We start from the raw sequence: 20,444 nt of genomic DNA on the forward strand, positions 1-20,444 counted from the left end.
AATAGTTATGAACAGTAATGAAGAGTAACGAATAATGAAAAAAGTGAGAGTTCCTGCTCATTGTGTGTTCTTTGAACTGAAGCTCAGATTCCTGACCTGTTATCCCAGAGACAGACTGTGTCAGAGAAGCACCATAGATCTGCTGTAACCCGGTTTAGAAAATGACATGTGAACATGAAAAAGATGTTTCTGTGGGGTAGAGGACCTTGAGGTCCCTGGAGAAATCTTAGTACTTCAGAAACAAAAATGCTGACTCAGCTTTTGCAAAGAGAAGCAGGTGGATGAAAGGAGAGATGATTGACAGAGGTAAGGGTTTCTGATGGGAGGAGAACCTGTAAACTGATTGTAGACCAGATTTTTTTAGGGCATCCCGTTACACAACAATTGAAAATGCCAGGATGGAGCAGAGCTTGCTTAAGTTATATTAACAATTGAAAAGAAATCCTTTCAATTTTTTCTAAAACAGACTGATTATTCTGTTAATTTGAGAAATGGAAGTGGTTCGGGAAGAGACATCGGACGCGGAGCGGCCCCGGTCCCCGTATCCCCGGGGACCGGGGCCGCTCCGCGTCTCCTCCTCCGCGGGCTTCAGCGGCTGCGCGCTGCTCCGCTTCCTGCTGCGTCAACAGGAGGCTGAAGGAGATCCTGAAGAACGGAGCAGCGAGCGCGCGACTCCGAAAAGCCTCCGCGCACGGCAGACCCGGGAGCGGGACAGACCCGACCGATCGGTGCTCCGCGCTCTCCCCCGACCCCAGTCCCGGTCCCCCGAACACGGGCTTCGGTTCGGCGCGGATTTAAACGGCGGGAGTGAGTCAAACACGGCTTTGCTCTGCTACTGCGTTGACAGGCTGCGGACGCATGCGTGTTAAGGTCAGATTATGATATCGACACGATCGGTTTAGAATCTGGAACAGTGCAGAACCGGAACAACACATGTACACGCAATAAATACCACACATTCGCGCATGCGCGCACACACGAGTGTTTAAGTATCAAACATCTTCATGATTATCTGAGTTCAGATGCCTCCAGGAGGGGTTTCCCCCCCCTGATTTTACAGACACAACAATAAGTGTAACTGTCAGACCTTTTGTCTTTAGTTAAGGACAAAGTAATTAATAAAGATTTGGAGAACAGATCCAGTTTCTGAACTAAGACCCACAGAAGAGGTATCAATTTTGGTCAGAACAGGAGTAAAGCCAACAACATGACAGCAAAGCCCAGCCCTCTTCACCATGGTAACCACGGTTCTTTGGTTGGAGAGAGATGTCTTCTGTGGCATCATGTTTGATCTTCTGACATCTCAGGTTGCTCCTCAAAGGAAAGGCCGCCTGATGCCCAGGTGAAGAGTCAAATACAGTCAACTTTGCTGCAGCCTTTCATTTTTCCCCTAAACATTCATGTTCCTGGTCTAATTTATTGTTGTTTTTTTGGAAATATCCTTAAAAATGTGGGCTGACTTTCATGATAGATCTCCTCTGAAAAACCTTTCTCCGGTGTGGCTCTGGATCTGCTGTGGTAAAAGACTGCTTGGTTCTCTTCAGGTCACTTCGCTGATGCTCCTGTGGCCCGTCAAGTCATGGGACCTCAGCAGACTTGGCCCCCAGGGGTGCAGTGCCAAGAGCGCGTCCCCCAACAGCCGGACCAGGACAAAGAAAAGCGATGGGCTGAGATGTTTGAGCTGATGGACCTCAACAAGGACGGACACATTGATGTTCTGGAGCTGCGAGCCGGACTGGCAGGCCGGGGGCTGTCCAGAGCCTCTGTAGACAGGGTATGCGCCCCCCCCCCCCCCCCCCCCCCAACTCTAAACTGTTTGACTCCACTTGTTGATTTGTGTTTGACCTCAAATGCAGGGACAGGCTGAAGGACAAAATCTGAATGAAGGTCAGGGGTCTGATAATATATTGGAGTTTCCTAAATAACACAGACTTCTATGTGACGGGCAGATGTCACCTGTGAGGAGATCCCAGCACCCGGGTGCTCTGCTCCAGGTGCTCTGCTCCTCTGGTCCAGACCCGGTGTGTCTGACATTGGCCGCAGCCTCCCTGACCTTCTCTGATTTGCCACTAATGTTTGTGTAAGAGGAGGTCTTTTTTCTGTCAGTCTACACACCTTTGTTTGTAATAAACACAACATGATGTTATGACACCACAACTGATTGTCGCACAACCTAGTGTCAAACTTCACAAGTCCTTCTAAATGTGGTTCCAGCTTGTCCTTTCTGTTAATCCCGATCGACTTGTACGGTTTTTTCAGAGCCCGGCCCTGCAGCTGCGCTTGTGTTTCCTGTAATGGCGCTTAGGCAGTCAGTCTGCTGTTATAACAGTCTACATGATCCCGATGATCTGACAATGTCATTCAGAATGTTGTGAGAACGGTTTAACTGGTGTGTAAAGGAGGTATTCTGCCTGAGACAATGTCCATTCGATCCTGGAGCTCATAGATCTGCTAAATGGAAGTCACAGTGGAAATCACAGACACAAAGGAAGCCAGTCAATTTAAATGGCAGCAAAAACGAGAGCCAGAAGCTGCGCTGTAAGAACATGCTGCCATCTTCAATTACCGTGTTTGGATATGGAAGTTTGCATGTGCATGTACGTGCATGTGCATGGGTGTGTGTGTTGGTTATTCTGGTAAAAGTAGCTCCTGTAAACTGAGCTCTCTGACCTTCCCTTGCGTCTCAGACTTCTAACTCCTGCTGGTGTTTTTTTTTTTTTTCATATCAAATTTGTTTCTGCAAACAGACTTTAGGATTACAGAATATTTGGCTGAACATGTTAACCTTATGGTTGCATGGTGGCGCAGTGGTGAGCGCTCACAGTGAGAAGACCCTGGTTTGAATCCCAGCTGGGACCTTTCTGTGTGGAGTTTGCATGTGTGAGTTTTCTCAGCCCACTCAGGCTTCCTCCCACGGTACAAAAACATGCTTTATAGGTGGTTTCATTTCTCTCTAGGTGGCTTTTCCAGTCTGAATACACCTAAAGAATGTGACCCCCAAACTATGTGAGAAAAAAGGTTTAAGGGATTATGTTTAAAATGAGTCTGACAACACGGCACCCTGTGTTGTCAGATTGTAGAGGCGGGTGACACCAACCAGGATGGAGTGCTGGACTTTGAGGAGTTCATCCAGTATCTCCGCAACCATGAAAAGCAGCTAAAAGTCATGTTTCACCGTCTGGACAGGAACAATGATGGTCTGTAACCCCCCCCAAAGAGACCACACAATAATCCATGAATCCTACGTCCTCTTATTTATCTTCAGTCTCCCTCCACCACCGTCTGCTGCTGTTTGCAGGGCAGATAGATGCAGCAGAGATCCAGGACTGCCTGCGCAGTATCGGGGTGAACATCAGCCTGGAAGAGGCGACCAGGATATTGCTGAGGTCCGTAATCCTTCATGTCTTTCACATAGACTGTAACACGTCAGAAGGGGGGGGGGGGGGGGGGACCACTTTGAACCAGAAAGAGGAAAAAGTTCTTATTCTTATTAATATTTTGACACAAACAAAGCCACACTTGAACATTTGAGTTGGGCTGCTACAGTACAGCATTGGTCTCCAACTGATTTGAGAATTAATTTTCACAGACCAGGCTATACAATTCTGAAGCTGACATTTATTTCTTTTTTAAGATTCCAGGTAACCGTTAAATTTGAAAGGGAGGGTTAAGCCAAATCATTCCACGGTCCGGGTGAATCCTCGGTTCTGATTTGCCCCAGGGTGTGCATTAAAAAGTGATATACCACATCTAAAAAAGAAGTTCCAGTCACATACTGTATATCTTTCCTTTGCCACTCTAGCTGAGGTGTGAACAAGCTCTGTAGCTGTTACAATGACAAGGCGCTGCAACACATATTAAATGGTCCCCCTTTTTTTGGAAAAAACGATTTACACCTAAAAAAAACTAGATTAAAGTACTAAAACATTTTGAATGCACATTTCTTTCTTTAGTAACCACATTATTAGCGGGAGGCTAAGCACGAAACGGAGGGCGGTTCAGGCTTCTGTGTTGTCCATTAATTTCTGATAATGGACACCTCAGAGATTATCCCTTACTTACAGTGGAGCAAAAACGAAAAATCTACGTAGTCTAAAACTGTCTTTAGAAACTAAGTTTCACTGAAGACCATAAATATAGTGGGGCAAAAAAGTATTTAGTCAGCAGCCAAGTTCTCCCACTTAAAAAGATGTGAGAGGCCTGAAACTTTCATCATAGGTAAACCTCAATAATTAAAAACAAAATGAGGGGGGAAAATCCAGAAAACCACATTGTCTGATTTTTTAAGAATTTATTGGTGGAAAATAAGTATTTGATCAATAACAAATGTTCAAAATGTTTTCTGTCAGTCTTCATAAAGTTTATACAAACTGTTGGTATTTTGGCCCATTCCTCCATGCAGATTTCCTCTAGAGCAGTGATGTTTTGGCGCTGTTGCTGGGCAACACAGACTTTCAACTCTCTCCAAAGATTTTCTATGGGGTTAAGATCTGGACACTGGATAGGTCACTCCAGGAATGAAATGCTTCTTATGAAGCCACTCCTTTATTACCCGGGCAGCGTGTTCGGGATTGTTGTCATGCTGACAGACCCAGCCACGTTTCATCTTCAAGCGATTACTTTTGGTGTAAAGTAACGTGGGGCTGATGAATGTGCAGTTGTTCTGACTTCCAGCCTAAAAGTCCTCTGAAAACACAAAGACGAGTCATGAAGTGATCAGAGGTTTTCAGAAGATCAGATGGAGGTGAAGGAGTCTGCAGCTGACAGAGTTGCCATGGAGACAGAAAAGAGCTTCTCTGTGATCCATCAGGTCTGTCACCAGATCTGAGTCCAGCTGTTCATGCTGGACTTCAGCTTCATGAGGAACCTTCACCTCTGTCCACCGTGCTCTTCGTTTAGTGATGGAGCCTGCTGGACTGACAGTCAATGGAGTCACAGCAGCAATAAAAATCCCCACATCATCCCCATGGCAACGACATCCTCACAGCAATAACATTCCAGGCGCATCACTGCATCTGTTTGTAACTAATTGTCCGTTTTCTGTGTTTCCTGTAAAGAATGGACCAGGACGGCACCATGACCATCGACTGGAACGAGTGGCGAGACTACTTCCTGTTTAACCCTCTCACCAACATGGAGGACGTGGCGCGTCACTGGAAGCGTTCCATGGTGAGCTAGCCAACAAGGGAGGGGAGACCTTTTGCCCCCATCCCACACAACCGTCTGCGCCCCGCTCATCTTCAGGCCGACCCAGAATTGAGGTCCGGGAAAACAGTTAGGGAGAGCTAAGGTCGGGTCTGGTGTTCAAAGATCTGCTGTCAGCAGATGCTCCGCCTCTCTGCATCCTCTGAAGACCTTCAGGCCTTGAAGAGCAGAGCAGAGAGGATAGCACCAGAAGGACATAAATGTTCTTTCTGCTGTCATTAGGACCAGGGTCTCACTGAGAGGCTGGGGGGCCGTTGTGTGGAATGGTGGTTAGATTAAACCAGAGTTCTTTATCATGAACCCATTGAACTTTCTCTGGTCCTGCTGACCTCAGTAGATGTTGGACACGGGTGAGCAGCTCACCGTCCCAGACGAGTTCTCAGAGGAGGAGAAGAAATCTGGGTTCGTGTGGCGACAGCTGATGGCCGGAGCCATGGCCGGGTCCGTGTCCCGTACAGGAACCGCCCCATTGGACCGCCTCAAAGTTTTCCGGCAGGTCTGAGCGCAGTGCAGGTCACCCTCTGCACTGGTGTTCAGCGCTCATCCTGACCTCTGTTCCACAGGTTCATGGTTCTTCTGACTTCAGTGGCAGCATGCTAAGCAGCTTTAAGCACATGCTGAGGGAGGGGGGCGCCAGCTCACTGTGGAGAGGGAATGGGGTCAACGTTCTGAAACTGGCCCCTGAGACCGCCATCAAGTTCACAGCTTATGAGAAGGTGAAACTCCTGCAACACTCCCCTCCTCCAGCTGTTGTTTCTGCTCATTGACCTTTTGGGGAGGAAGTGAGGGTCTATGGACCCTCACTATGGGGACCTCTATGGGGTCTAAGGCCTGCAGGGAATGCCTGAGCCTCAAAGTATTTTTGGCATTTCTTGTCCCACAACTTAATGAAGTAGATTGTCATCAAACCTTTCTTAGAACCCAGAACAACCTAAGTGTTTTTTTATTTTTGGTGCTCAAACGCTGTCCTCCACGCTGCAGGTGAAGAGTCTGATCCGAGGCCACGAGGACACCAGAACCCTGAGGGTTCATGAGAGGTTTTTTGCTGGTTGTTTGGCAGGAGCAACTGCTCAGACCACCATCTACCCCATGGAGGTAAAACCGAGTGACTCAAAGATGATCTGGCTCCTCTGTGTCTCCAGACCTCTTCTTGCCTCCCTGCAGGTGCTGAAAACCCGTCTGACACTCAGAAAAACGGGTCAGTTCTCGGGACTGGCTGACTGCGCCACACAGATCCTGCGGCGGGAAGGAGTTGGTGCCTTTTACAAGGGCTACATACCCAGCATGCTGAGCATCGTCCCTTACGCTGGCATCGACCTGGCCGTGTACGAGGTCAGACCCGGGAGCTGCGGCCCCCCCTGCTGCCCTCAGCCTTCTCACCTCTGGTCCTCTTGCTCCACAGACGCTGAAGTTCACGTGGCTGAACAGGAACAGGGGCGTGGCCGACCCGGGGGTGATGGTGCTGGTTGGATGTGGAGCCGTTTCCAGCACTTGTGGACAGCTGGCGAGTTACCCCCTGGCACTGATCCGCACTCGAATGCAGGCACAAGGTCAGGAGGACGCTCTCAGTTAACCAGTCATGATCTTACATCGCTAGTATAACAGACTAAAGATGTATGCAGTTTAGGAGATATTTCAGAAGATCACAGAGAAACTTCACACAAGAAAGGAAAGATTCAGTTAAAGAAAGATTCCTTCCCATCTTAAGAGTGGATCGGCTCACCTTGGTCTCTCTTTGGTTCTCCTCAGCTTCAGTGAAAGGAGCCCCCAGACTCTCCATGCTGTCTTTGCTTCGCAACATCATCACCCAGGAGGGTGTTGCTGGACTTTACCGAGGAGTTTCCCCCAACCTGCTAAAAGTCGTCCCCGCTGTGAGCGTGTCCTACGTCGTGTACGAATACATGAGGATGATGTTGGGCGTGGACATTGACGGTAGGAGATTGAGGAAGGGCTAGCAAACGGAGAAAGGGTTTGCTGTGGTTTTAATCTGCAGGCACGTGCAGATCAACTGTTGGTGCACGAGGAAACGTGACCCCCCGTCCAATAAAAGTTAAGAAAATCGAGATCAGAACAGCTCTCTAACACAGAAGGATCTTCTTTTTAAATGCATGTCAGCTCAGTAACCTGCATCCGGCTGCTGCAGTGACTCAGACTCTGCATGAACTTGGGGGAGGACTTGTGAATTGTAAAAATCCTTTTCTACAGTATGATCTTCTCACCCAGCAGAGGGTTCGAGGTGACCAGAACCTCACCTCCATTGAGGTTATGAAATCAAGTCATCCAGAAACATGCATTTATCAGAAGTTACCAAAGCCAGAGCACAACAGAGAGCAGCAGTGACAGTGAAGCAGGAAGAGACACTCCTGCAACCTGCCTGGAGACTTCCTGCTTTCAGGAGAGAGCTGGCAAGGAGACACAGGGAAGATCCAGAGAAGATCTTCATCACCAAGACACGGGCAGATGTAGATCAGTGCTGGACGAGGAGAATGTTCATGAGAGGCACTCGGAGACCCCGCACTGACTGGGTTTGGACTATAGTTGAATAAAACAGAGATGTTATTCATAAGCTGCATGTTTTTGATTCTTTGGAACCAGTTATAGTTTCTCTCATCATATGCTTTTTCACAAATACTTTGAAAACCTGGCTGAATTCTTTGCTTAGGTTTAAACAGAAGAAGCTCTGAGGCGTGTGATGGAATTTAAAGTCGGAGCTGACTCTCAGGACTATGAGGAGAGTCTAAAAGACACATTTCTAAACGTCATAAAGCATTTTTGTGAATTTAAACAGAATTTTTCTGGTAGTCAGCTTCCACCACTGAAGTAAAACAACCTTCAGCGTATCTCATTTGAAAGAAAAAGCTTTTGACTATAACCTCCTTTTTTTTCTACCTTTTTATTTTCCAGAAATAAATATTCCCATGTTATCATTTAAACTTGTTGAATTCAAAATAATTAAATATTTGTGTGCGATTGTGGATTAAAATTACTCTTTTGTTAGTTTTTTGTTTTAACTAATTATTTTACTGTTACTTTCAACCAAAAATTCATTCATCTTGAAGCCGGAGCCTGTCCCGGCCACTTGCGGGCAAAGGCAGGAGACACCCTGGACAGTCTGTCGCAGGGCCACATTCACACACCCATGCACAATTTAGAGTAACCAATTAACCTATGAAGCATGTTTTTGGACGGTGGGTGGAAAAAAACCATGCGTGCACAGTGAGAACATGCAAAGTCCACACAGAAAGGTCCCCCAATGGTGTTCTGTTCCAGGTCCCCCAGCCAGGAGTTGAACCAGGGGCCTTTTTGATTTGAGGCAAGAGCGCCAACCACTGTGCCACTGTGCAGCCGCCACCAAAAATTCAGTCTCAGAAAATGTGATTATTGTGGAAAAACATCCTTGTTGGAAACTGCTGGAGTCTCAGCTTTATCAGTCAATCATCTCAAACAGCAACAAAGGCTTCCAGATTCTTTAAATGGTTTTCTCAGTGTGAGTCTGAAGGGGAGGCCGGTTGGTCACAGACTGCTGCATCCAAGCATGTTGGCTGGAAACTGACTGCAAGGAAAAGGTGTGGCAAGAAAAGAGGCAACTGAGAGAACTTCAGAATCCATCCCTCCACCCCTACCTCCCTACACTACACTACCCTCTACGGACCCCTCCTCTCCATAGAACTGCTTTCTGACCCACCATTTTTCTCAGTTCATTTCCAATTAGACTGAGCTCCGGTTCGCTCTGAGATCCCTGTCTGAAAATAATCTGTGCTCGGAGCAGCACAAGTGGACCAAATGGCCTCCGTGCCGAGCATTAGGGGATGTGAACAGAGCAGGAAGGAGGCATAAGCTGTGGATAAATGTTAAAAATAATACACATCGCTTCTCACACTGTTTTCTTTTGAGAGCTGGTAAAAAGAATGGACTGGATTTTTCTGTGCGCAAAGCACTTACAATGTGTATTTATTATTCATTCACTCTTCATGCATACCTGGTGATACTTACTGATGTAGCCACAGCTGCCCTGGGAGCAGACTGACCATCACCAAGACATTCATGGACATTCACACACCAGTGGAGCCACACTGGAGGCAGGGAGGGTGAGCTGTTTTACCCAAGGACACAACGACAGTTGACTGGATCAGGAATTATTGGCTGAAAGACCGGCCAAGAAAGGATGAACAGGAGTTGTCCCAGAAGTTGATAGTGGAGGAGACCATTCTTTACAGGAAGAGATGAAATAATGAATCAGGTGGTAAAACCCAGAAAATGTAGGAAAAGCTGGTTCTTTCAAAGTGTTATGGATGCATCCACCTGTCTTGATCTCCTCTTGAAAACCCCCAGAATTTCCTTTTTCTCCCCCCCCCCCCCCCACAGCTGATTGCACTCTAATCAGAGGCCCCACCTATCGTCTCTACTCCACACAGGTGAATTTTATTACAGGGATATGCAAACAGACAGATCGCCGCAAGTTTTCAATGAAATCCATTCCTGCAGGTCAATCAGGTCAAACTGATCTGACATGTTTTTGGAAGGTGTTCCTTTTCTTTAAGGAGACATTAAGGGAAGTATATTTTTTATTTTTTGGGTGCTGACGTCTTTTTAAACGAGATTCTCATCTTTTTGCGACTCGTTTAACAATAAGAAACAAAACCAAAAAAGATTATATATTTATTTAGAGACCTTTATTTTTTTTTCTGCTTCCGCCAGCAGGTGGCAGTGTGTTATGTTGACAGTTATTGTGAGAAGGGTGAAGAAGAGGAGCCGCCATGCCCTGATTGGTGGTTTTAAGCAGGAACTTTTGCCGGCGTGCCGCCGATCTGTCGCGTTTGTGTCCAGCTCTGCTCCCGGTATCCTGACCGCTTCTGCGCAGCTCGAGCCGCACTAAGCTGTTCAGCCTGACCCCTGAAAGCAGCATGTCTGACTACAGCGGTCTGCCGTCGAACGGAGTCGGCGCTGGGATGAAGAAGGACGCCTTCGCTGATGCGGTGCAGCGAGCCCGACAGGTGAGCGCCAATCCCGGACTGGAGCTCCGCTGCTAGCTGATCTGACGCTGGCCGGAGATAGCAGGCTAACAGGCTTGTCGCCAGAGCTAACAAGCTAGGCTAACGCTGAGCTAACGCGGGCTAACGCAGAGCTAACAGGCTAACATGCTATCCCATTTCAAATTCTTCTGGGTTTAAAGATTATCTAGAAGTCTCTGCAGCGACAACAATGAATCAAGCTCGTTTCGTAAATACGACCACCTTAGTGACTCTTCGAATCCCATCATCAGTTGCTTGCTGTGAACCTAAGCAGCTCGGTCAGTCGTTGTGGTAAACCAGTTAATATAATAGTGCGATCAGTCATATTTATATTCACGACTCGTCAATATAATTAAATTAATTTTACCGATAGAAGAAACTTTATCACCTGAACGACGAGAGTTTCCGTCCGTCTGAATGTTTTCAGTAAACAGAGTACAGACGCGTTTTTCTTCTGGGAGTAGCACACATTTTGTTGTTATTGAAGCTACACATGCAGCAGTCATTATCACACAGACACATAATGCAGAAGTCTTTTCTATCCTTGAGTCACCTCCTCAGGATGAACCTCAAATATGGCATCAATCTTTGCTGTTCCACTGTTCTCTATAGGGCTCTCCTCAGCCAATCAGCTGCAGCGGATGACCTTCATCCCTCTCATTTCTGTACATCACTTTCCTACTGATGAACTCTGATCAAAGTTTGAGTCAACGTTAAAGACCTGCTCCAATGAAACTTATGTTACTGTGGCATTTTTCTCAAGGTGATTGACATAAAGAAAATGTAGCTTAAAATAGCATTGTTTTGTTCAAACTATTGTGAATGAAGAGCAGACGAAATGTTTGAAAAGCTTGTACGCCACTACGCCATGCTCCTTGCTCTGCTCCATTCTGATACATCCGCTTGTAGACGACTAGATCCATGTACGTCGTCGTCGACTCAAAACTGTACGGCTGGATGGCTGCAGTATTACTCGCCGTTTTTGTTGCACCGCTAATCATAGGTTAAGGGGTGTGAGGGGGCTTTTAGCTAGCAGGAGAGCACGTGAAGGTAATTAGTCAGCAGGGATGGTGGGACACAAGTTCTCTTCACGTCTGATCAGACCCCCACCCCCCTCAGAGGAGTCATCCCATCAGCACCTCCTCCTGAGCAGCTGCTTAAACTCCATGGGAAAAAACTATATTGGTGTTCCTCCTGACATCAGAGGAGACACTTTTTTGCTTTAATTGTCCTCTGAGAACATGGGTTCAGTTTTGTTGTTGTTCTGTAGCCAGCAGAACAACAGCTGTTCCTCGAGATCTCAGCAGAGAAGACTTCCTGATTATCGTCCCAAACAGAAGGATCTGTCAAGCCCACGGCCGAGGCCTGCTGAAATCTTTTGAACAGTTTTCATGACTGCTGTCGTTTGCAATCTTAATTCCAGATTGCAGCAAAAATTGGTGGAGACGGCACCAGCTCCTCTACAAACAACGGGGGTGCAGAAAGTTATCCGTTCACAGCACAGAAGCGGTCGCTGGAGGAGGCAGGTAGGACGTCCCCACAAAGAGCGGCTGCTTCCACTGGTTTGCTTCTAAAACGGGTTTCCTGTTCTCTCCTCCAGATGAACCTGATGCTAAGAAGGTAGCATCACAGAGTGAACGAGACTCTGCAATGTGTACGTGATGTGTAATATGTCAGCTCAGGTACAGGCACTCGCTCTGCTCACTGTCTCACCTGTTTTACCGTCTCTCACAGCTATCGGAGCCCAGCTGGCTGCGCTGTCCCAGCAAAGGTAAGGCCCAGTTCTGGCACTGATCTGAAGCCTTTACTGTTGCGCGCTTGTTCTGGATGTCGTTGTTTGTCCGCAGCGTCCGCTCGTCCACCATGATGGAGGAGTGTAAGGTTCCCGACAGCATGGTCGGTCTCAGTGAGTACACCGGAGGAACGTCCTGAACCGGAGAGTCTGTCTGAGTTTAAACTCACCTGTCTGCTCCTTCTCCTTAGTCATCGGCAGAGGAGGCGAACAGATCAACAAAATACAACACGAGTCTGGCTGCAAAGTCCAAATCGCTCATGGTGAGTTGTGGCTCCACCTTTTCTTTGGGTGGGGGTCCTGCTGCTGGGGGTTTGCTCTGCAGCTCTTCTTCAGAATTTCTCTTTCTTCCTCAGACAGTGCTGGACTTCCTGAAAGGAGCATTTCTCTGACAGGCAGCCTGGATGCTATTCAGTAAGCTGCTCCCCCCCCTTCATCTGTGGGGTTTGAATGTTTGGTGTTTGTTGTAGACCGATGGTAATCTGCAGCTGAACTTCATGACGTGAACAGCTAATTGAAGGTTACCTGTAGCGTTTTGAAGATCTGGTCATTTGATAGATTTGCTGTGTTCAGTGTAAACCGTGTTTCCTGATGTAGGTTATATATATATTTTGTGTTCATGTTCAATGGGGAGCTCTGGTGCATTGTGGGTTGTGACAGAAGTTCTCTGCCAGAACCTGTGAGGATGTGTGAAGACAAGGTGTGCTTGTATGCTTTGGATCAAACAGCAAAACCAGGACTTGTGGTTGTGGACAGCATATAGTTTCCAGCCCATGCAGAAGCGCTGAGCTCTTTAACCTTGAACCTTTCTCCTTCCAGGAGAGCCAGGGCCCTTATCGATGAGATTGTGTCCAGGGGTCACGAGCCGAGCAACGGTCAACAAGGTTCCATGCAGGAGATGATCATCCCAGCAGGCAAGGCTGGCCTGATCATTGGGAAAGGAGGAGAAACCATCAAGCAGCTGCAGGTGAGATCTGTGGAGACGTTGTCCTGTTGGACTAAAGCCTCTTGTTTCAAGAACTGCCTCACCTTTTCTACTGATTCCAGGAGCGGGCTGGAGTTAAAATGATCCTCATCCAGGATGGATCCCAGCCCCCCAACGTAGACAAACCTCTGCGCATCATTGGAGACCCCTACAAAGTGCAGGTTCATCCGGGCTCAGTTCACTGGGACAGACGGCGAGAAAGCACCGGGTTTTGAAGCTGTTCTGTTATTTTACAGCAAGCAAAGGAGATGGTCAACGAGATCCTGAGGGAGCGCGACCACGCGGGGTTTGGAGACAGGAGCGAATACGGGTCCAGGATGGGAGGGGGCGGCATTGAAGTAAGCTCTGGTCGATGTTATCCTGATTTGATGGTTCAAAGAGCTGTGCGGTGTTCATCAGGCCGCCTGTGATCCTGCAGATCCCCGTGCCTCGACAGTCCGTCGGGGTTGTCATCGGTCGGAACGGGGAGATGATCAAGAAGATCCAGAACGATGCTGGAGTGAAGATTCAGTTTAAACCGGGTAAAGTGCTCCTGCAGAAGGGGTCAGTGGTTGCTGACTGCAGTTCTCTGCATTCTGAAAGTGTTTTATTCAAAGTTTGGTTTTAATTATTTCATTAAAAGCATCTCAGAGATCAAAAAAACAAGACGCTGTTATTAAATGTAATTGTAATTGTAAAATTCCAGAGTTAAAGCCTCTAAAAGGAGTTTTTATGATCCTAGATGCTTTTGAAGCTTTACTGTTTAATGTCATTTATCTCCAGTTTTGAATGTCAGTGACTCTCACCAAAAAAAAGTCTCATTTCTGACATTCAAGTCATTCAGATTGAATGTTGATGAAGTTCTATTTGGAGGTTTAATGGGTTCAGAGCTCTAAAATCTTCAACCACAGCATCATGCAGCTTTTTATGGAACTCCCATCAAAACTTTAACGGCTCTGAAGCTGACAATGGTTTCCTTTTGCGTCAGTCTCGGGAAAAGCCCTTCGTTACTCCGTGGCCTCTCCTCAGCTCCTGGGGGAGGACACCAAGATGTCCAGAGAGAAACATTGGCTCTTCAGGAACTCTGAGCTTCATCTCCCGTCTCTAATGCTGCGTTCACACCAAATGCGATTCGCACGTCAAATTCACAGGCCTCTCTTTCCGATTTGCTGCTCGGCGCTTGTCCAAAGATGTATTCATAAACTTGAAGCTCCAGAGGCGTGTGGGAGGAGCTATCGTCCAACGTTTTTAGCCTCATCGCTGCAAAGAAGCTTGGATAGTATCTCATTTCAATGAATGGAAGACACGGATGATGTTCAGAGATCTTTTTTTTTTTTTTTAAACGTTCTTCAAAAGCATCAGTAATCACATCTCCATGTCTGGGTTCATGACATCATTCATAGAAGTCTGAGCTTCACCATCTACCGTAATTTCCGGACTACAAGCCGCTACTTTTTTCCTGCGCTTACAGCCTTGCGGCTTATTCAGTGACGCGGCCAATTTATGGATTTAATTAGCGGCCGCCATGTACGTACTTTCGAACTCAGTGAATAGTTTGAATTCTCTATCTAACACCTAGCTCAAGGCATTTTTATTCAACACACCTCTTAGCAGCCAAACAGCATGGACTTGACTTCAGGTCTTAGACACTTCAGTCATGGTTCAACAAAATGAAACACGCATGCCCGGCCGCATCCCAGAATCCTTTGGGGCCATTAGACCCAACGTGCACGTGATCGCCGCTACATTATGATGAAGCTTTCAAGTTAAAAGCAATCGTTAAAAGCAGCGTAAAAAAGTCCACCAACGGGGACGAAGTGCTCCTCCTTAAAGCTGCCCTGGCCAGAGGTGTCGGAGTAGATAGGAACGGGAGACAAGGAGCGCGCGGGGCGGGAGCGGAGCGCAGAGGCGTCCGCGGAGTGCAGAGGCTTCTGAATTCTGACGCACGCGCCGCACTGAGGCGCGCGTATCGCGCTGAGGCGCGCTTTTCAGTCGCCGCTGCTTTATTTTACCGTTGTGTTTTCTAACCAGTCCTGTTACTCCCATAATGCTGCTGCGACACAAGCGGAAGGAGAGCTTTACCCGTTCACCCCTCCATGCACTGCTGCTACTTGCTCATTCTTAAACACGTACAACAGTATGGCGAGCCGGGCGTTGGCCCCGCCTTTAGCCCCTAAGACTCATGGGAAATGGGGAATCGCGGATGTAAATTTCCTCATTATAACTGAGGGATGTAATGTTGATTATATGGTTACTGTTTGTAATTTTATGTATGATACCTAGATTGTCAACAAGTAAAAAAAAAAAATGAAATAAAAACACCATAACTGAGGAACTTGTGAACAGAATATAGGTGCATGCTGTTTGACAGATGTCGGTACACTCAAATACATGAGCCTGAGGCAAAGCTGGCACCACCCACAATGTGCTAATGAATCGCACTCACTCTGGGATGCTGGCCGTGACAATATCGCGTAACACATGCGCGGCTTGAGTATGTATAAAAGCAGTCAAACACGTGAAAATGGGTGGGTGCGGCTTGTAATCGGGTGCGCTTTGTAGTCCGGAATTTACGGTACTCCAGGAGCTGCATTTGACTGACGGCCGCTTTCTCTCTGTGACCCATTTTGACGACTTGCTGTCCCGCATTAGTCCTAGGAGGTAAAAAATAACATTAGAGAATCTTTTTATTGTGTCGATACAAATAAAGTTCAGGAGGAAAACGATCACCTTCTCCTTCATGTTGGTTTTGGACTCCACCCACTGATCACATCATTAACATGTCACCTCTTTGCCAAAGTTCAGATTTCTGAACTCTTGACGCGCTGCAACACTCAAAACGCATTAGTACAAGAGACCGACACCCAAATCAGGCCGCAAGACTGCCGAATGCGTCTGAACAATGAATTGAGATGTAAACAAGACGCCACTGAGGCGTGGATGGTGATTGGTGTGAATACGGCTTAAGGGGACCCTAGCCCAGAATCGCCTCTCTGCTCCTTGTATTTGTGATTAATAACCACAACTCATGGTGTGTGTGTGTGTGTGGGGGGGGGGGGGGGGGGGGGGTTGTGAAGACACAACCACATGAAACTCTCACATGAAATTTGGAGGTGTTGAAAAAAAGCCATGATCGATCCCTAATCGATACTTTTGATTGTTAACCGAACAGAGAATCTAACTTTCTGGGTGAAATGTGACGCTCAGACATGTGGGTTGTGCTCTGCTGAGGATCCACACCTGCAGCTTCATGAGGCGTTCAAACACATCTCTGAACAAACTGGAGTTCATGTTTGTCGTTTCTCACAGATGACGGCACGGCGCCAGAGAAGATAGCTCACATCATGGGCCCCCCAGACCAGTGTCAGCATGCCGTCTCCATCATCAATGACCTGCTGCAGAGCATCCGAGCCCGGGACGAGGGCGGGCAGGGGGTAGGTGGAGGCTCAGGCCCAGCATTCGCTCTCAGGTGTGATGTGGATGAAAGGCTGACCCACCTGCTTCTCAGGGGATGTCGCCCGGTGGTCGAGGGTGGGGACGAGGCCAGGGCAGCTGGGGTCCTCCGGGCGGGGAGATGACCTTCTCCATTCCTGCTCACAAATGCGGGATCGTCATCGGGAGGGGGGGAGAAAACATCAAATCCATCAGCCAGCAGACGGGGGCCTTTGTGGAGGTTTGCCGTCAGCCCAACGGGGATCCGAACTTCAAGCTGTTCACCATCAGGGGCTCCCCCCAGGAGATCGACCACGCCAAGCAGCTAATAGAGGAGAAGATTGAGGTATGGGGCGAGGTGTGCCCCTTTAACCCCATCGTGGTTGTCAATCAGCAATGAGTGTGTCAGACCCCCCCCCCCCCCCCCACTTCTCATATTCTGTCTGTTTCTTCTCTTGTACCCAGGCTCCTTTGTGTCCGGTTGGTGGCAGTCCTGGCCCTGGGGGCCCTGGGGGTCCTGGCGGTCCCATGGGTCCCTATATTCCTAACCCTTATAATGCAGGGCCCCCTGGTGGAGCACCGCAGTAAGTGTACCCCACTGAAGCCAAAGTGTTTAGGGGAAACCAACATGAATCAGTTTGTCTGAGCTGTCTCTGTCTTTCAGTGGTGGGACGCCTGGGGGAGCGCAGTACTGTGCTCAGGGCTGGGGGGATGCATATCAACAGTGGCAGGCCCCAAACCCTCATGACCCCAGTGAGTGCCCTGCAAACAAATTCCCCTTTGATGTCAAATTCTGTCCTGTTTAAGCACACACCCCCCCCCCCCCCCCCCCCCTTCATCAGGTAAAGCAGCAGCAGCAGCAGCAGACCCGAATGCAGCATGGGCAGCCTACTATGCACAGTACTATGGCCAACCACAGGGGGGCGCCATGGCAGCCCAGAATTCAGGCATCCCTGCTGCAGCAGCACCGGGGGACCAGAGCCAGCCGGGGCAGACCTCGGGGGGGCAGCCAGACTACACCAAGGCCTGGGAGGAGTACTACAAGAAGATGGCAATGGGTATATCTGTTTGTATGAAAGCCCCGTCCACATGTACACTTGATAAAAATGAGGTCACCTATGAGGTCACCGTCAGGTACCACACATAAACCTGTATTGGATCCATCTGAAGACTGGACAGGATCAACACTGTTTAGCCTTTGTTGGCTAAATTTGACAAATCTTGACTTTTCGTTCCCTCAGCCCAGCCGGGTGGAGGTGCAGCTGCTGCAGGCAGCACCGCTGCGGCGGCGGTGGCTGGGGGCCAGCAGGACTACAGTGCAGCCTGGGCTGAATACTACAGACAGCAGGCTGCTTATTACGGTCAGACGGGACAGGCTCCTGGACAGGGAGGTGGTCCACAGCCGGGACAGCAGGTAGCACAGCAGAACTGCTTTGTGGATGTCCTCCCTTTGGTTTAGTTAAGGAAGTGTTTTATTGCAGTGTTAGTGTGTGCATGTGCACAGGAAACTACCATTTAAAAAGTTCCGATTGATGCTGAAAATGCGCTTTCCTGTCATTTCAGCCGCAGTAAACGTTCGTACGGATGGACGGATCTGGATGTGTGGAGCGGCTCTCCGAAGAAGGGCGTGGTTTCCTCATCACAGGACTCTTTCTGTCCCCGTAGGTGTTTTTTAAAGTCCCGGCTGAAGACGAAAGGGAAAAGTACTGCGCTGCGTCCCATGCATTGGCCAGAGCAGTGAATACTCACCTTTCTTACTCTTAGGTTTGCTCCATCCCTCACCCAACCACATCCCGTCACTCATTGATTACTGTTCGTTTTCTTTCGGAGTAATAATGTGAAATGAGAATCTCTGCTAACAGGCTAGCACAGCAGCATTGACTCACGTCTGTCCTTCCCTTCAGAAAACCTGATCTAGCAGTATTTTGAAAATAATCACAAAGACGTGTTTGTACAAAGCTTTTTTCTTTACACATTCCCTGTGTTTCATGCAAGGACATCTCTCCCTGCCTGTGATTCGTTCTTTATTTCCTCTAAAATGACTCCTTTTGAGACAGTCTTGTGTGTCTGTGTGTGGTTTGTGTTGCTGAACAGAAAAGGGTGTGTGGATTGGCTGAGACGAGGCACTGACGGGCCTGCTGTGTGCCCGACTGCCCTCATTTCTCTCTCTTTGGTTCTAAATTGTTTTCATCCTTTAGTTTTTGTTAATGTATGCCGTTTTTTTTAAAGTTATTTTTTTACTGTTTGTTTTTAAAGAATCCAATAAAAACATTCATACGAGCAGTGTTCAGCGGGTTTGCCTCTTTAGTCAGGCTTACGAGTATGTCAGATCAATATATATTTTATTGTCTCGTGGGGGAAATTATCTGTTGGTTTTATAGTTGGCTGCTCTGAAGCGTCCAGATATCATTAGTTCAAAGTCAGAAAGCAGAATGAGTTGGATCACTGATAATTTTATGAGCTAGACGTGTCGGAGAACACTCAAATTTGCTGCAAAAATGGAAATTGGCATGCACCTATGACCTTCATAGCTGTTTTCACTGTGTAACAATCTTGTTTTTTTTTGTTTGGAACAGACAAACCAGACACACAGACCGTAGCGGATGATACTTTCAAGTACAGATGTGTAAAAAGGTCCACATTATTTTGTGACAGACATCAAAGAGCCTCGGACGTCGTATAAAGTCCATCCTTTGGGCCACACGGGCACAGACAGTCAGTGTGAGCGTTCCAGTTTGGCAGACTGTCCACATGTCCACCCAGGTATTTAAAGGATGTGACCGTTTCTATGGTATTATTAATGGTGACGGGGCTGTGTTCTCTCAGCACCCGTGGATCAAAGTTGATCTGTCTTTTTCTCATTAAATAATTTCCACACCAGATGTTAAAGGAGATTTCCTCCATGTAGAGAGAAGGAGGGTTGTCTCTGAGCAATAGACTTAGAATCCCAGTATCAGAGACTTCTATAATGTAATAAGGCTCATTAGTCCTACAGTTGTTTGTGTACAATGTGTAAAGAAAGGGAAAGCTAACAGCCCTGAGGAATACCAGTTCTACAGAATTTGGCCTGGGATAAAATGTTAACTTTGACCTGCTGAGGCCTGTTGGTCAAAAAGGAATACAGAAAATTTAACAAAATGGATTGACCTTCAAATCAGAAAGCAACTGAACCAAAAGATGAAGTTGTACTGTATTAAAGGCTGAGGAGAGGTCTACAAACAACACCCAGGCATAAGTCTTGGGATTCTCTAGATGTTTTGAGATGAGACGCACTAGACAAGCAACTGCATCCTCAGTTCCACGCCTGTAAGCGAACTGAAGGGGGTCAAACTGAGAACATACCTCTGTTTTGAGTAAGTTCCCAACGAACTTTTCCAAACATTTCATGACCACAGATGTCACCGCGATTGGTCTAAGATCGCTGATCGTAGATGGGCAAGATGTTTTGGGGACTGGTATGATTGTAGATTTTTTCCTCGGCTCTGGAACACGGTGTAAATCCAAGCATTTCTGAAATATTGACCCCAGTGTGCTTACTGTAAGCCATCCTTTTATTATTTGCTCTCCTGAGGCTGAGCTGCAGGGGAAGCAGTCCGAGCAAAGATGTCCTGACATTCATCCAGCTCCTCTGGTGGAATCCAGAGAGGGTTTAAGGCCAGCAGAGACTTGGTCTCTCTGGTGTGTCCTGAGTCTTCATCCGGGTCAGTGAGCCCAGAACCTGATGGTCCATGGGGGATGCAGCCAGACACCTCCAAATCCACAAAACACTTTGGGTGGATGAGTGAGGTAGTGGTTAACATGCTCATCTGACTGAGAAGGCCCTGGTTTGAATCCTGCTTTGATCATTTGTGTGGAGTTTGCATCTTCTCATTGACTTTGTCCAGCTTCCTCCCACAGTCCAAAACTATGCTTTGTAGGTTATTAGAGTGTCCAAACAGCCCTAGGATGTGAGTTTGTAGCCCTAAGCTTGACTGTTAGGTGTACCCTGCCGTCACCCAACAGTAGCTGGGATAGGCTCCAGCAACTTGGTGACCCCCAA

The 20,444-nt window shown here is 47.7% G+C and overlaps 2 protein-coding genes across 6 annotated transcripts; both read left to right on the forward strand.

Moving 5' to 3' along the window:
- Positions 1-509: 509 nt before the first annotated feature.
- Positions 510-7,771, forward strand: slc25a23a (solute carrier family 25 member 23a). Of its 5 annotated transcripts, none has more exons than XM_023959686.2 (12): positions 605-870; positions 1,545-1,774; positions 3,074-3,197; positions 3,299-3,386; positions 5,058-5,169; positions 5,543-5,701; positions 5,769-5,921; positions 6,187-6,300; positions 6,370-6,537; positions 6,608-6,755; positions 6,955-7,137; positions 7,432-7,771. In XM_023959686.2, the coding sequence occupies exons 2-12, from the start codon at positions 1,580-1,582 to the stop codon at positions 7,443-7,445; spliced, it is 1,458 nt and encodes a 485-aa protein (XP_023815454.1). In that variant the 5' UTR covers positions 605-870; positions 1,545-1,579; the 3' UTR covers positions 7,446-7,771. The 5 variants fall into 5 exon arrangements, with proteins under 5 accessions (XP_023815447.1, XP_023815454.1, XP_023815438.1 ...); XM_078935951.1 differs by having other exon boundaries at positions 631-807; XM_023959679.2 differs by lacking the exon at positions 7,432-7,771 and having other exon boundaries at positions 510-807; positions 6,955-7,309.
- A 2,135-nt stretch (positions 7,772-9,906) lies between these two features.
- On the forward strand, positions 9,907-18,685 carry khsrp (KH-type splicing regulatory protein). The gene is made up of 18 exons (XM_023959659.2): positions 9,907-10,199; positions 11,641-11,743; positions 11,818-11,871; positions 11,952-11,988; positions 12,065-12,123; positions 12,201-12,272; positions 12,366-12,423; positions 12,829-12,976; positions 13,057-13,155; positions 13,231-13,332; positions 13,413-13,515; positions 16,283-16,407; positions 16,482-16,751; positions 16,871-16,989; positions 17,070-17,158; positions 17,248-17,463; positions 17,647-17,819; positions 17,969-18,685. Exons 1-18 carry the CDS (start codon positions 10,110-10,112, stop codon positions 17,975-17,977), a joined length of 1,926 nt encoding a protein of 641 aa, XP_023815427.1. The 5' UTR covers positions 9,907-10,109; the 3' UTR covers positions 17,978-18,685.
- Positions 18,686-20,444: the final 1,759 nt, after the last annotated feature.

Source organism: Oryzias latipes, chromosome 1 (genome assembly GCF_053564925.1).
Source record: "Oryzias latipes strain Hd-rR chromosome 1, Olatipes_Hd-rR_3.1".
Lineage (NCBI taxonomy): Eukaryota > Metazoa > Chordata > Actinopteri > Beloniformes > Adrianichthyidae > Oryzias > Oryzias latipes.